The sequence below is a fragment of the Paramisgurnus dabryanus genome, chromosome 3, assembly GCF_030506205.2.
Source record: "Paramisgurnus dabryanus chromosome 3, PD_genome_1.1, whole genome shotgun sequence".
NCBI classification, from domain to species: Eukaryota; Metazoa; Chordata; class Actinopteri; order Cypriniformes; family Cobitidae; genus Paramisgurnus; species Paramisgurnus dabryanus.
Genome location: NC_133339.1, coordinates 30,892,154 through 30,906,950, shown reverse-complemented (window position 1 = coordinate 30,906,950; position 14,797 = coordinate 30,892,154). Strand labels below are relative to the sequence as shown.

The window sequence follows — 14,797 nt, the reverse complement described above, 5'->3', positions numbered from 1 at the left end:
CTAGGTACTGTCAGAAAAAATTATGAACCCCAGCTGTCACTGGGCCAGTACCCTTTAATAAAACTCCTCCACGTACAGACGTACCTGGATATCTGATTATATACGCTGTAATTAAATATTGTAAACACCTATAAAATGTTTAGTCCCCTCCACTGTGGAACACAAGCACAGATACTGTAGCACCCACAAAGAAACCAGACAAAAACGCAGGTTTGCATTGAATATCTGTATTATAAATAGAACATATTACATATTTTCTCATAAGTACATCAATAAGTTACAACTTTATGGTTTATCTAATGTCTCATTCTGTATCTATGTGTTTACGACGTCTGAAACCCCACATCTCGGTTATTTTTTATCCCTGGAGCTGACCTAGAGTCATAAACCATTCGGCTGGCAATTAAGCAGACATTTTGTGCCTTTAAGCCTGTGAAATTTCCCATCTAAATCACCTCGCGCTCCGTCCGGACTCCAATGCTTCATCTGATATATGCCCTTTTCTTCACATTTTGATAATTGTCCGATCGATACGTGACTTAACTTCCTACAGAGCGATGGGTCTCAGACAGCATTATGGGATAGCACTACTGAGCCACACAGTAAGTATAAAATGAAGGCTACTGACAATTAGCCCAATCAAAACACTGCAACTCTTTACCATAGACAACACAGCTACACACACACACATACAGCACTAGAGGTTAGAATCTGTACAAGAGCAGGCAGAACAAATCAATCCAGCTCCGCTTATTCAGGAGAGAAAAGGCTATTGATTCATGTGTATCTAATCTTAAAGTCATTTTCATTAGAGCTTTCATCAGCCAGTATACAGGTATTGTATTGTAAGTTGCACAAGAATGTAACTTACTTAAAAAAAAAAAAGCAATAAATAAATAAATAAAAACAATTAAGAAATGGGACAAATTACAACATATCAGGAGATAAAGCCATTCATGTTTTGGGAATGAATTAATTCTAAACATGCATTGTGTTAGAAAAACCTTATTGATGGATATCTTTTAAATGAATATTGTATATTTCAGAAAATGCTTAGTTACATTATATACACAAAGCCTATGAGTCATCAGTGCACATAGGTGGTGGATTCAAATCACATTGCTATATAAATGTATATATGAGCGATCTAAACAAGCATTCAGAAATACCAGTATGATTATCCCGTGATTGAACACCAAAGTCTTTTCACCTGAATGATAGATACATCTAAAATTATTATACTGTACCTAGAGGATAAACAAACTATTGGGATCATGCAAATTAAGCATTTTAAATCACAAACGTGGATGCTGAAGTCCCTCTGAAAACAGCACATTGTGTTTCCAACAAGGTGCATAGATACGCAGTTATGTACTATTTGAATTCTGTATTGCAAAACACTGTTGGCTGCATTTGATCTATTCAGCTGTTTCTAATCCCTGTCCTCGAGGATGCTGGAATATGAACCAGTAGCTTAACAAATCATCACTCTCCCAAAACCCAGTGATACACATCCTTCCGGAAACACAGAACGATAACGATGCTTTATTTTGAAATCACTTTGACATTTTTCACATTTGGTCCCTTTTCCTGAATAGCACGACAGTGAGAATTACTTTTGCCTGGAATTTAGCAATTAACACAGGCTGCATGGGAGCTCCTGCTGAAGTCAAGTGTGGTAGATAATAATATTTTGCTATAATGGGTTTAAGCCAGTGAATTAAACATTAGCTCAGCATAAAGCTCGCTCAAATAGAGACCAAACGGGGGAAAAATAATGAACTGCGAATAAATAATTGATGGCAGCATTGTTGTTTTTCAAATTGCTCATTTGGGGTTAGTCGTGTTTGTTCCTCATTTGTTGCAAAGGATGAGGTGACCGGTGTATAAACACCACACAAAATGCAATTTTGGTAGGGATGGATTCAGGAATGGAAAAGGGAAACGATTGACTTATGTGAAAGCGTGATTTCGACGACTTTGTCAAATTCTGACCCTTTGGAAATGTGTACTGTATACTGAGGTGGTCCACCTGAGCCCTTTGGTAAATCCTGTTACAGTAATATGAGTGAGCTTTTACAACCCTGAGCATACATGTCACATACAAACAGGCAGACAGAGAGATCCATGACCAGCAGTCTCCGAAACGTTCGCTTGTTTATCCCTGCGAGGGTGTGACATATTCCGGGTTGGTGTAGGAAAAGCCCAGGAACTCATCCTGGTCCAGATTCATGATAAACAGCTTGTCGGTGGGAGTGAGCTCCACGGCCATTTTAGTGAACTCCCGGTCAAAGTTGCAGGTATCTCGACTGTTTCGCTGGAGAAACAGAAAGGAAATAGTGTTAGTGGCATTATTAGACAATATTCCACTAGTAATGAAAGAAGATTGCTATAAATCTTACGTTTTGAGATCTTCAAAGAGACACTCCACCCAAAAATGTAAAATCTGTCATTATTGTTCAAAACCCACATGCTGTAAAACTATATACATCCAAGCTACACACAAAGGAAAGTTTGTTTTCTCAAAGAAAAAATAAATGTGTATTAAAGCTGAGGAGTGTTAGCTATGCTGTTTAACAGACATGGTCACAGTTCTTATACCATATTAGAAGATAAATAAATGATCTACTGTTAACACTTTACAATAAAGTTTCCATCGTTAGCATTAGTTAGCTATGATACTGTAGATAGCATATACTTTTTTTACTAATATAAACATTATACAATCAAAAGTTGGTTATGTTAACATTAGTTAGGGCAAAGTGATCTTAACCAAGCCTACTCACTGACAAAATATAATTTTGTAAACGAGTGTAAAGTTTTGTTTTTGTTAGGAAAAAATAAACTTAAATACATCTCACAAGATTTTACGAGTTGGCTAATTCGTATGAATTCATTCCCCGCACCTAACCCCAACGTTACAGGGGTCAAGGCAAATCGTACACTTACGAATGTGGTCGTATGAATTAATACGAATTAGCCAACTCATTAAATATGTATGAATTCTCGTAAGATAGCGTTGAAATACACTGTCAGGGAAATTGTAAAAAACAATCTCTAGCTGTCACTGGGGTGGCACCCTTTATACCTTTGCACCTAAATAGTAAGTGCCAGAGGTACATAATTTTTGGCTAAAACATGGCAACATTTGGGCGGTCAGTAATAGTAATAGTCTTCTAATCTTAGCCCAAGAATAGACGATGCATATATGTTCAGAACAAGTAAAAGAAATGAAAGCAAACACCTTGAACACCTGTTGACTTTGCTTACATGATGGAATATAGGCCTACTTCTTAAAGTTATTTTGGTAAAAACGGTATGTAACCAAATTCAAGGTTATTTAGGGCAGTGGTTCTCAAACTTTTTCAGCGTGCAGCCCCCCTTGTGTACGGCACATTCCTTTGCGCCCCCCCCCAGAGAAAAATTATGACAAAAAACTGTTCTAAAACTCAACTTTTAATTAAACAAAACATATTGAATGATACAAAGTAGTGCTGTTGGTAGTAGCCTTATTTTTTTTTTTAGGTTTAATTGCACAGACTTCATGATAAATTAATTTATTTTATAAAATGTCATAAAACTGCCCCCCCGGCACCATCTCCCGGCCGCCAGTTTGAGAACCACTGATTTAGGGTAGAAGTAGGTTACGCATAGCCGGACATATTGGGTCTACAGTTAGATATCATTACATTGTCTCTACATTGTTTTTGCTTGGTAGGTAATGGTGTAATATTAAAAGCTTTTTAAAGGGTACTGCCCCAGTGACTGCTTGCAAAAAAAATCAAACCCTGTATAACTGTATAACTAACATTAAATAACTAACATCTAACTAATACGGCTGGATACGATACATGCCGATATATGCTAATAATGTTTCTAAATCGCACAGCCGATATTATGCAGATGCCTGCGTAAATGGCCCATATTGAGTTTCTGCACGAGAGCGCCAACTCTGGCTTTTGGGTGTAGCGGCATTTCATCATAATTCATTGAGAAGCATAGCAAGCATCATCAGCTGATTTATCCACCCATCCCTACTAACCAGCATTCCCTTCACCGGGGTCCTGATCAACCTGTCGGGATTTATTCTGAGATAACAATAAGCTGGCTGCACATTATCCCATTTCCAAAGCTACTTACCACAAGTTAATATATGTACACAAAATATTAATCTAATATATGTTTTTAGCTAATTTGTAGAGCCTGGAGTATAGTCAGTTTTTTGTATGTATGCGCACGGTCGAACACAAAGCCTTGCATGTAGTTTATTTGACTTGTACGTGTACACAGACATTCAACACTATAAACTCCTGTAGGCACATGCGTGACCTATGTGTACAACGTACACAGGGTTTTTAAAATCCACTGTTTGCGCACGTACACTTGAGATGACAAAAACTTTGGTACGCACACTGTATGTGGCCTATCCTGTACAAGTAAAAAATGGACCATACTTCGGCTTTGAGAAATACTAACCATCCGCCAGGAAAAACATATCCTGGGGGTTTAAGCCAAGATGCACTCAAACAAGTTCAAAGTTGAAACAAGATGTACATGCATTTGGTTAAATCATAAAAAAAAAAAATTATATATATATATATATATATACAGTATATATATATATGTTATTAATTCTGCATATTTATATTGAGTTTATTTGAAAGTATTTAATTGCACTTGTCAAGATGACTCGCAGTTCCTGAATGAAGCTATATTTTTGTGTATATCTGGGAATTACAATCCTCAAAATGTCACCACCGGCCAATCAGAATCAAGCATTCTAGAGCGCCGTGTAATAACAAAAATGATTATGCTCTGTAACAAATATTGAAAGCGAAAAAAGAAAGCGCATGCAGGTTAAGATTAACACAAAGGTTTAAAAACAATGACAGAAATTTCATTTTTAGGTGAACTATCCCTTTAAGAGGCATACACAGCCTATATTTCACAATCATCCACATGAAATAAAAAGCTGATAAAAATGCAGCAACTGTATATATAAGACTGAAGAGGCATTAGTGTGCACTGTGCAGCAGGAGATATTGTAACACAAGCACTTCAAAAGACATCCAGGCCACTGATAAGATGCTCCTGATCCATGGCTGCTGTTGGAGATGCTGTTATATTTAAGAAATGCTTAAGCGTAGGCACTGCTGGCCTTTCTCCTTTGCTATATAGTCCTCTGTCTGTGAGAGGAGACTAAATGAAAGGGGCAGACGGTTTGTTAGGCCCACGGGTCTGTTCTTACTGGGAGAATTCCTCTCTGCTGCGCTACTGCTGTGGCCTTGTGTGCCAGTGTGCCCGAGGGAAGAGCCAGTCTGGCTCAAAGGACACACGCACATTCAAACACACTGAGTGGGAGGACACAGAGAGAGAGATATAAAAAAGACAAGAAAAACAGGGAGGGGGGAGGCTACGTGGGTCAGAGGCAGAGCAAGGAATGCAGAGATTGTGACAGAAGGTGTAAGAGAGGAGACAGTGACACAAATGTTGGGGGGGGGGGGGTGTAAAGGATGCTATGCTTAAGGATCGGGGCTTCTTTGGGGGTGGACACTGTTAATGCACTGCTTGACAATATAAAATGGAGGCAAAGGAAACTGAGGGGAGGGGCTTCACTCAATATGCTAAGCAACAGTGAAGCTTTGCAAATAATGTGATCCTTATGAACACACAAACATATATGTAAGCGCTATAAGCTGTGTTGTCTCTGAAACAGGTTTGATAGCGGGACATAATTTTAGAATTGTTATTCTTGTGTGAACGGCCTATCGTTGTTGTATTCAAGATGGTCAATGCTTAAGAAATCAACAAAAGCATACAGAACGCTCACAAAGGCACAATATTTCATATGCTTCCTCCCACAATACTGGACGTCTGCTCGACGCTTGGAAAAAATGCTTATTTCCACCTAAATAATTTAGTTTTCTGGTCAATGGTGGGCCTGAGGGAATTGTGGGAATGTGCAGTAGTGTCCTGCATTAAAACATACATTCAGTGCGGCTTGAAGGCAATAAACAAACAATCGGAAAGCAGCCTGATCTTATATTTTCCAGAAAGATCTGTTCGGAATGCTAACATGTACAAGGGAATGAACACATTGCCTTAAAATGACAAGAACAAAAACAAGACGCTTTCAGGTGAAGAAAAATGAGTACAGTCAAAGCACAGCGAGAAAGATTAACAAAAACCGGAAGCACAGATGCAGATAAGACATACTGTATGACTCCAAATATTGATATGCAGAGAACTGAAAAACACACACACATAAAAAAAAAAGAAAGTCCAGGGGAGCGTTTGAGATCTCCTGGCACACATGGAAAAACAGCTTCCACAGAGAGGATGGAAAGACGACAACAGAAGGACATTTCCTACCTTGTGTCCACCTGCTGGTTCAAACACACCACAGTACACAACTCCAGACTGATGATGGCCAATAAATCACCTGCATGGGCTCAGACAGCTCTGAGGAAAATGGCACTGACCATTGGCATGGAATTCTCAGGATTGGGGCTAAATGTGGGTTTGATTCAGGATAGTTTAAATTCAATCAACAAAATGTTCAAATTTAATTATTTGACAGAGAATACTATAGCAAATATTATGAGATAGTAAACAAGGCCATATGGAGTTTCATTACAATCAATCTGTTCAATATTGTACTGATCCATATATCACAAGTTATGATCTCCATGATTCTCCAGAAAATAAAATAGAAGTCAATTTTTTCATCTTAAATGTTTGGATTTCTTTCTAGTTTTTATTTAGTGTAGTTTTTATTCCAAATCTTATTGCATATTGTGAACAGTGGGAGAGCAGTACCGTGTATGGTTATGTATTTGACCAATTAAACTTAATATAAGAAACACAGCTGGGTCCAAATATCTGAGTCCACATTAATAATTCAAGAAATTCAAAATCTAAAAATAACCATATTTTTTAATTAAAGTAAGGTATTTTTGTAATAAACAAAGGAATAAAAAAGCATTTTCATTGTTAGTTTTAGACTTTTGGACACCACTGACTTACATCTACACTGTAAAAATTACAATTTTAATCTTAAAAATTACTTCAATTGGATATTGCCACTCTAAAAGTGAGAAAAAACTTCTTAAAGTGAGAAAATTAAGGTTTATAAAACCTAATTTTTTAGGGTGCTTTAATATGTTGGCATGGATGCAGTGATGCTTACCAGGTATAAGTAACTGAAATTATTGAAAAAAAAATAGTTAATCAGAAAGAATACCAAAGAGCATTAAAAAACATCCAACAAAATATTTTTCAACCCGAACGTCACAAAAAAAATGACACTAATTAAAGATGAATGGTGGTCCAAAATGATCTCAGTTGAAAGGAATATCCATGCTAGCCTGCCATGCTGATGCTTGGCCAGTGCCATTCTGTGTTGATTATATATACAGGTCTATGCGATAAACACAGATGCATAAGTAGATGTTGGTGGGTAGCAGACACATGACAGCTTGACAACAGAAATCAACACATTATGGTTTAAAAATAAAAAGATAAGACATTTACAGATGTATTTTGAATATATCGCCTGTGGTTTCTTTCAGATATATAAGAGATAGGGTGGGAGATGCATGCTATACCAAAAACCCCTAGGGGAAGAATAATAAAAAGATGAGACACCCTCTGTTAATCCAAGGTGCTCGTTTTGCCAAGCTTTAATTCCAATCGTGATTCTGTAATTTGGTGTGATACTAAGGCACAGAGCTTTCTATAAAGGAGCGGATTAGCTGCGAGCTGATGTCAGCGCAAGAAGAGAACAGCGGTATCAAACGCTGACCTGTTTTCAGCTGATAAGCCGCACACATTTGGTGTTAACCCACTCGTTTAATTTGAGGCTGTGACATTCAGAATTAATTAACACTCTTGTGTGGAGCAACAGACTCAACTGTAAACCGCATAAAACACAAATTTAAGTTCGAAGGATCGCTTGGACAGAATGGAACAAATTTTGCAATCGCATACAATGACGGCGGTTTACACTTTATATCATCGACAGCCTTAAACATGGAAAGTTGAATGAATAATCTGTCAAATCAAAACTGGAGTAAATGTGCCTCCAAAATGGTGTTCAATGTATGTTTGATTCGAATAAAGGGAAATAAAGCAACGCTTCCCTCTAGTTTTCACCCACCCTGTATTCCCATGCATGTTCTTCTCATCTGCTGAATGATAGTGGAACAAGATGAAATGTTCTCATGTTAAGTGGCAGGCATGAAATATGCAGAGCTAAGCGTGGGCACGTGCTGCACACCATCCAAGTAGATTTCATACAGCAAAATTCACAAGGCCTTCTCCGCAAAGCACTTTAAAAACACACAAATAATGCTTAATGTGATCAAATAAAATGACAAAGGGGTCTTAGAATAAAAAAACATTTTTTAACAGGTGCACTGTAATTTCTAGGTTATGTTAAATTAAATTGCAATGTGGAAAACGAAGCAAAACCAAAACAAAGGCTATTGATGTTTTCGTTTTATTGCAGTGTATACTCTTTCTCTTTGGAAAATACTTTGGCACAAGAAAAGCACTTAAATTAAGAAGTATTACAATAAAGCACACACAAACACTTATTATTATTATTATGCTGAACTATGAAATCACAGTTCACAGTCATTCATGCACAAAGCTTTTTATTAATCTTGCACATTTCTGAATGCATAAGCGGTATAGAAAACAAACACTTTAAACTTCCTCTTTACCTTACCGTCTGATTTTAATTCTTCAATACTGACCACAACATACAATTATAAAAATGTTGAAACATTTGACACGGTTTATACAGTACACCTATTTATAGTAGGACACTTGAAAAGCCCTACAATGAACTACGTGCAATATTTTGGCAGAAATAAGAAGAGCTTTAAACACAACGTACTGATAGCAAAAAAAATTTGTTTTGTTTTAACCAAAAAGAAGACAATTTACGAAACCTCTTCATGCGAGATACCTCATTTTATAGAGATTATGATAAAGATATGATTTTCCAATAAAACCACTGACCACCAGACAGCACAGATAACCGCTAAACTCTGATGTTTGAGAGAATCTGACTTATTTCGATGGATTTGTGGCTTCTGTTCCCCTTTCCATTTATTGATACAATATCCACATTGGGAATTTTCCCATCAGGTTACTCGCTGGCAGAACCATGCACAATACATCATGGGAACTGACCAGCTCTGTTGTAACCATTAACACAACAACTTCATAACGCCTATGGTTCCTTATGAACTATTTTATTCCCAATACAAAGCTATGCCTTGTGTGCTCTATAAAAATCAATGCTGCAAATGATATTATATGTAACACTGCATTTTCCACAAAAGCTGTGGTATCCTTCATTGTTTTCACATATTAATATTAAATCATTCAAGTGAAAGGATTACAGTATAAATAGATCCCTATTGGACTAATTTGCTCATACACAATTTCTTCAGTTATCTCAAGGAACACAGGAATAATTTGAAGATATTACCTACGGGTGACCGCTCATCTTAAACCTCACTGGTGCTGATAGATGGGTCTACAATTCATTTTTATATCAGTGTCAGACCGATAACCTAATACTGGCCAGACCATGGCGTGGGAATTCTCGTGATAAGCATTAAAACATTCATATTCAACATACGGGTCAGTATCTCTGTAATATATGGCTGGTTGTAAATGCTATTGGCTTCAGGTTAGCAGAAGGTCACGTCTGATATTAGCACTTGTTCTTTCATACTCTTATGTCTGTAATAGTCTCTAGAAAGAGGTAGGTGAAAATTAACATGCCTGCCAATACCTCTTGAAAAATAAGTGCCTAAATGAGAAGTCAAACAAGGAGCCGACGGGAATCCATTGCAGGAAACATGCTTCCTGTATATAGGATCCGAGGTGGGAGTTTTTGCTAATGATGTGAGATGATCAGGCAAGAGATGCAGATCAGTAGTACATTCAGGCACAAGCTCCGTTCATCTACATCCACACGCAAACGGCCGGATACAGGCATATTATAAAAGTTTACTCATGCTTTAAAAAAAAAAAGATGAAAACTTTGGTCATTTTCTGTTATTAATCGGTCTGTACAATGTCACTTGGTTTAAAATAGCGTGACCAAAACGGGATTACAGACAAGACAAAAAACTATCATGCAAAAACCTTCGAGTTCTCGTAAAACCTGCAAACAGGCAATAATGGCCAGAGGCAAAAACAGCTATAAAATCAGCACAATATCACATTCACAAAGGCTGGTTAGAAGAGCGACGGCTAGCCATTATGCATCTTCGAGTCATGCACCTCAGTGCAAATGGCTGTATCTAATCACCTATGGTGCTGGAACAGACGCAATCCGAGGGTAACTTAGTAGAGATCTATGCAATACAACACACCGCATTCAGGAAAGCCATAGAGTAAAACTATAACATAAAGACGGCCAAAGGGCAGAAAGGCCTTTTAAGATTCAAACCGGTATGAAGTCAATGGAATGTTATGAAAGATCTATGAAATGCAAATATCTCATTATTGCATGCATGCATAAAAATGGTTTAGTTTTGATGTGTGGCTGTTTATATACATATACATACCAGTTTCGTGGTGTATATGGTACATAAACATAAAGTTTGAGGAGGAGGGGGATTAATGGAGGGATGGGTTAGTTTTGGGGGGGGGGGGGTCGCCCTTAACTTTGGGCTTCCATGATGGGGTATTCGAGGTTTATGAAGGAAAAGCCCTCGAATTCGTCTTGGTCGAGGTTCATGATGACCTCCTGGTCTGGAGGGGTGAGAACCGGAGGATGGCGAGTGAAAAAGCGGTCAAAGTTCTCTGCATCCCGGCCACACTGCAGGAGAGAGAGAAGAACAAGAGAGGCATGTGATGGATGAGGGGTAGATGAACGTGATCATAAAAACAAGAATGTAAAAGAGAAGTGACCAATCAGATGCATGGAGAACAAATAAAGCTATTCCAATGGATATGAATGCGATGGACGTGATTGTGGATATATACATAGTATAGACTCTGCCATAAAACCTGCCTCGTTGTTTTGGTTGTAGTTAGTTTGGTGTTTAAATTAGCTTAAACAAATATCATCCCTATTGTGATATGCAAGGGAGACTCTTCTCACAATTGATTTCAATTGTTTGCCATTAGCATGCAACAAACATTTTAACTGTAATAAGCATAAAAAATCAAGTTCTGTCAATTTCTTAATTAGGCAGCTCATTAGGTTTTAAAACAGAGCCATTTGGGGAAATTATTAATGTATGATGAAGGCATGTGTAAGACCCAAGACATTCATAATGATACATTAATATGTTTCAGATGGAAATGGCATGTAATTCATGAAGCTTTTTAAAACAACAACAACAACAACAGTCAAAACCACATCAATGAAAGCACAACAGTTCAAATGTCAGTTTTGAAATTCCAGTGTACTTTTGCACTTCCAGTGACATTTTGATACCTAGCATAAGGGTTAGAAAACAATGTCCATGCAAGCAAATCTGTAAATGAGAATGAAACTCCTCCGGTCCACGCGCAAATAGACCCTTTCATGAAAAGCAGCGATGAGTCACAGTCCATGGCAGTATCAAAACTCACCTTTAAAAGCCATGTATTATTCATGAACAGGACTCAGTGATTGGAGCAAAGTCAAACCATCAGAATTTTCCAAACCTGGCCAGCTCTTTACTTCTGGCCCATGATGAAGTAGGTTTATCTCTCTGCAGCTTCTCCTTTGGCACACAATAATGCAGGAGCAGCCACGTTTAAAACAAAAGGATGAAAAATCTGGCAGGTGGTTCAGCGGGCAACTCAAGGTATGACGCATATTCATGTGTTACTACTATACATTCATTAACGCCACCTAAATATGTGTACGGATCAAATGTGTCATCTCAGGGACTAAATTGGGTTTTAAGTTTTGATTATGAGAGATCAGGGTATCTGAAGCTCTGCCTGTAATTTAGCACAATTGATGGGCAATCAACATTTTCAGTTTCTTGAAAACAAAAGCAATTTACTAGCACTTTTCAACAGCATTTTCTTAGCATATATTGCATTGAGTGAAACAAATTGATTTATACTTTCAGTTAAAACCGTTTTCATTAAATCACATGTGGAGCTTTTAATATTTTTTTATTATTCTCTTCTCAAAAGTTTTCTTTATCAGAAAGAGGGATATATAAATGGATACAGTACTGTGCAAAGTCTAAGGCCACCGTGCCACCATTTTTTGTTGTTTTTGCAATGGCATAGTGATCATACACTATATAATTATTTCTCAGTCTCTTTTTTAGAATACAACCAGTAAAATGTGTATACAGTTTTAAAACAGAGCTTAAGTTTCAAGTATTTAGACTCTCAGTCCATTGAGTAATAGCAGGACTCTGTTAAACCTAAATGAAAAGATGTACCGATATATTGGTCCATAAAAACACATTCTTACACTATCGGCTATCGACCAATAGTTTAAAAACAGTCGATAGTCATGGTTAATATATCCTGTCAATCAAAACAGGAAAATGCAAAATCAATTTAAGCTCTGTGTAGAGAGAAGTAAAAAACATCACTAGTTAAATGTTCAATAATAATAGTCATTATATGAATGAATAGCAAAATTAGAAAATTTAATCTTCAGAATTGAGTTAATATAAACATAAAATATCTGTATCGGGATCGGCAGATATTAGTCTAAATAATCACTTATCGTGGGAATATTTTATATCGGTGCATCTCTAAATTAAACCCTAATTATCAACTCTAATCTAATGACTTCAGGACTTCAGTCTCCTCAAAAGAGATCAAGATGGGCTTAATGCCCAAAGAAGTCACACCAAATACTGACTTTGACCAAAAGAAGCTATTTTGTTCTTACACTTTTGTGTGCATATTTCTTTTATATTGTTTGTGTCTAATCAAGAGGGCTAAAATGTATACGAATGGTCAATAAAACTTCACTCAAAGCCCCCTTACCTAGAAAATGCACGTTTAACTCTTTCGCCGCCATTGACAAGATATCTCGTCAATCAAGAGAAAACGCTTCCTTGCCAATGACGAGATTTTCCGTCTTTCCGCAATACCGCTATTATCCAACAGGTGGCCATAACTTTTTAAACCCGGAAGTATTGCCCTATGGCAAGTGGCTGCATGTCCGTGTCTGTTTTAAAGATCGCTCTGAATGGGATCTCTATGAAAAGTTTGTCACAAAAATGGAATTATCTTTGCTTTTTGCTCAAAATGTGGTGTTTTTGCAGAAACCTACCCATATTCAAAAGCTGATTACCAAAGAACCACTGAAGGTAGGATGAAACGGTTTTTTTGTTTGAAAGCAGAGGGTCTGTTCTTTCATTTGGTATATTGTATGTTTATATATTTAAAGAAGAACATTTTCTGGAAGGCATTAAACTTTGGTGAAAATCATGAAAAACGCTGGCGCTGGCTGGCAACTTTTTTTAAAAACGCTGGCGGTGAAAGAGTTAAATGTGTTTCTAGCAGAAAATGTGTGTGCAGAAACATCCTGTTATTATTCAAATCCATCTCTTCTTCTTTGTGTACTCTCCTTTAAACCACAACAGTCACACAAAACAGGTTGTTGGGGATCCCCTATCAATGTGATGTCACGTTGATTATGCCGCACCCATGACCACTCACAGACTCTGCCTTATGGGCCATAAGACAATGTTTTGATGTATGTTTTGAAGTACATGTGTAAGTGCTCTACAGCCTAATTTGCATACAGGGAGGGATACAGAAGCTTTCTTTGCATTTAAAGAAACACACACAAAACAGCATTTTTTTTTCATTGCAGCCACAAATGGCCATGTCAACATGGTATAATTTAAGATCTGTTGTGTATTTGAGCTCAAACTTTACAGACACATTCTGGAGATACCAGATACTATTTTTATATGGCTGAAAATGCCATTTTTAGTGGCCCTTTAAACAACAAAGATGGTGGTGGACATTTGCACAATACTGCATATCAACAATCTTTATTTTTTTTAAAACACATTTATGTATATCGCCACTGAATTGTCCAATAATCTTACAAAACATCCTTTAAAACTTTATTTAAATGTGTGCAGGCATTGGATAATTGGCACGATGGATGTTTAAATGACCATATACATAGCCTACCTAAATTCTAGGTAAACTGAAGCACTGGTGTATGAAACTTAAACTCCTTAAACTCTTCACATAAAACCTCCCTTTTCCACTGGACCGCCCTCAAAAGCCTGAGCCTTTAATAGCCCTTATTTTATAGAGAAGCCCAAAGACCTCATCAGAATCTGCAGCTTGCACCTGCCAGCTAACACAATAGCTCTAGATGTGGGTCTGTGTTTTCAGCACAAGGCCTTTGACTGCAATTTGAATGATTTACAACCAATACATCTTACATAAAACGCAATCAAAGCTCGGAGTTTCTAGGCCAGTCCACTCACCACCTCTAAATTTCACTAGTGACATACACAGTCAACGCGCACACACATGCGGAGTGACAGACAGTGAGCAACCGAGGCATAGCATCTGTGCGAGAGACCTATTAAATCACCTAGCACAGCATCTGTGTACGGCTGCGTACAGAAGCCTCTCTAATTTAAACCCAATTAATGATCCAATGCGGTAGCATTGTGACCCCTGTCGCCCTGCTGCGGATGCATCAGTATTTCTGAATGTGATCATAGCAGGCTGTAACTCATGGGTCTGCCCGCTCACTGTACGTGCCGCCTAAGCAACTGCACCCGTCAAGATTCAGATGACCTGCATGTCATCTGCTCCTGAAAATCGA

At 37.6% G+C, this 14,797-nt stretch overlaps 1 protein-coding gene across 4 annotated transcripts in view; it reads right to left on the bottom strand.

Moving 5' to 3' along the window:
* Positions 1 to 211: 211 nt before the first annotated feature.
* Positions 212 to 14,797, bottom strand: part of prkcbb (protein kinase C, beta b) — a 173,285-nt gene continuing 158,699 nt past the window's right edge. For 2 of the 4 annotated variants that reach the window (XM_065275373.2, XM_065275386.2), the window contains one exon: positions 212 to 2,317. In XM_065275373.2, the coding sequence (XP_065131445.1) occupies positions 2,159 to 2,317 (159 nt within the window). In that variant the 3' untranslated portion in view covers positions 212 to 2,158. Of the gene's footprint in view, positions 2,318 to 8,484; positions 10,847 to 14,797 lie in introns of those variants that run through there. The other 2 variants (XM_065275367.2, XM_065275379.2) reach the window with 1 other exon arrangement.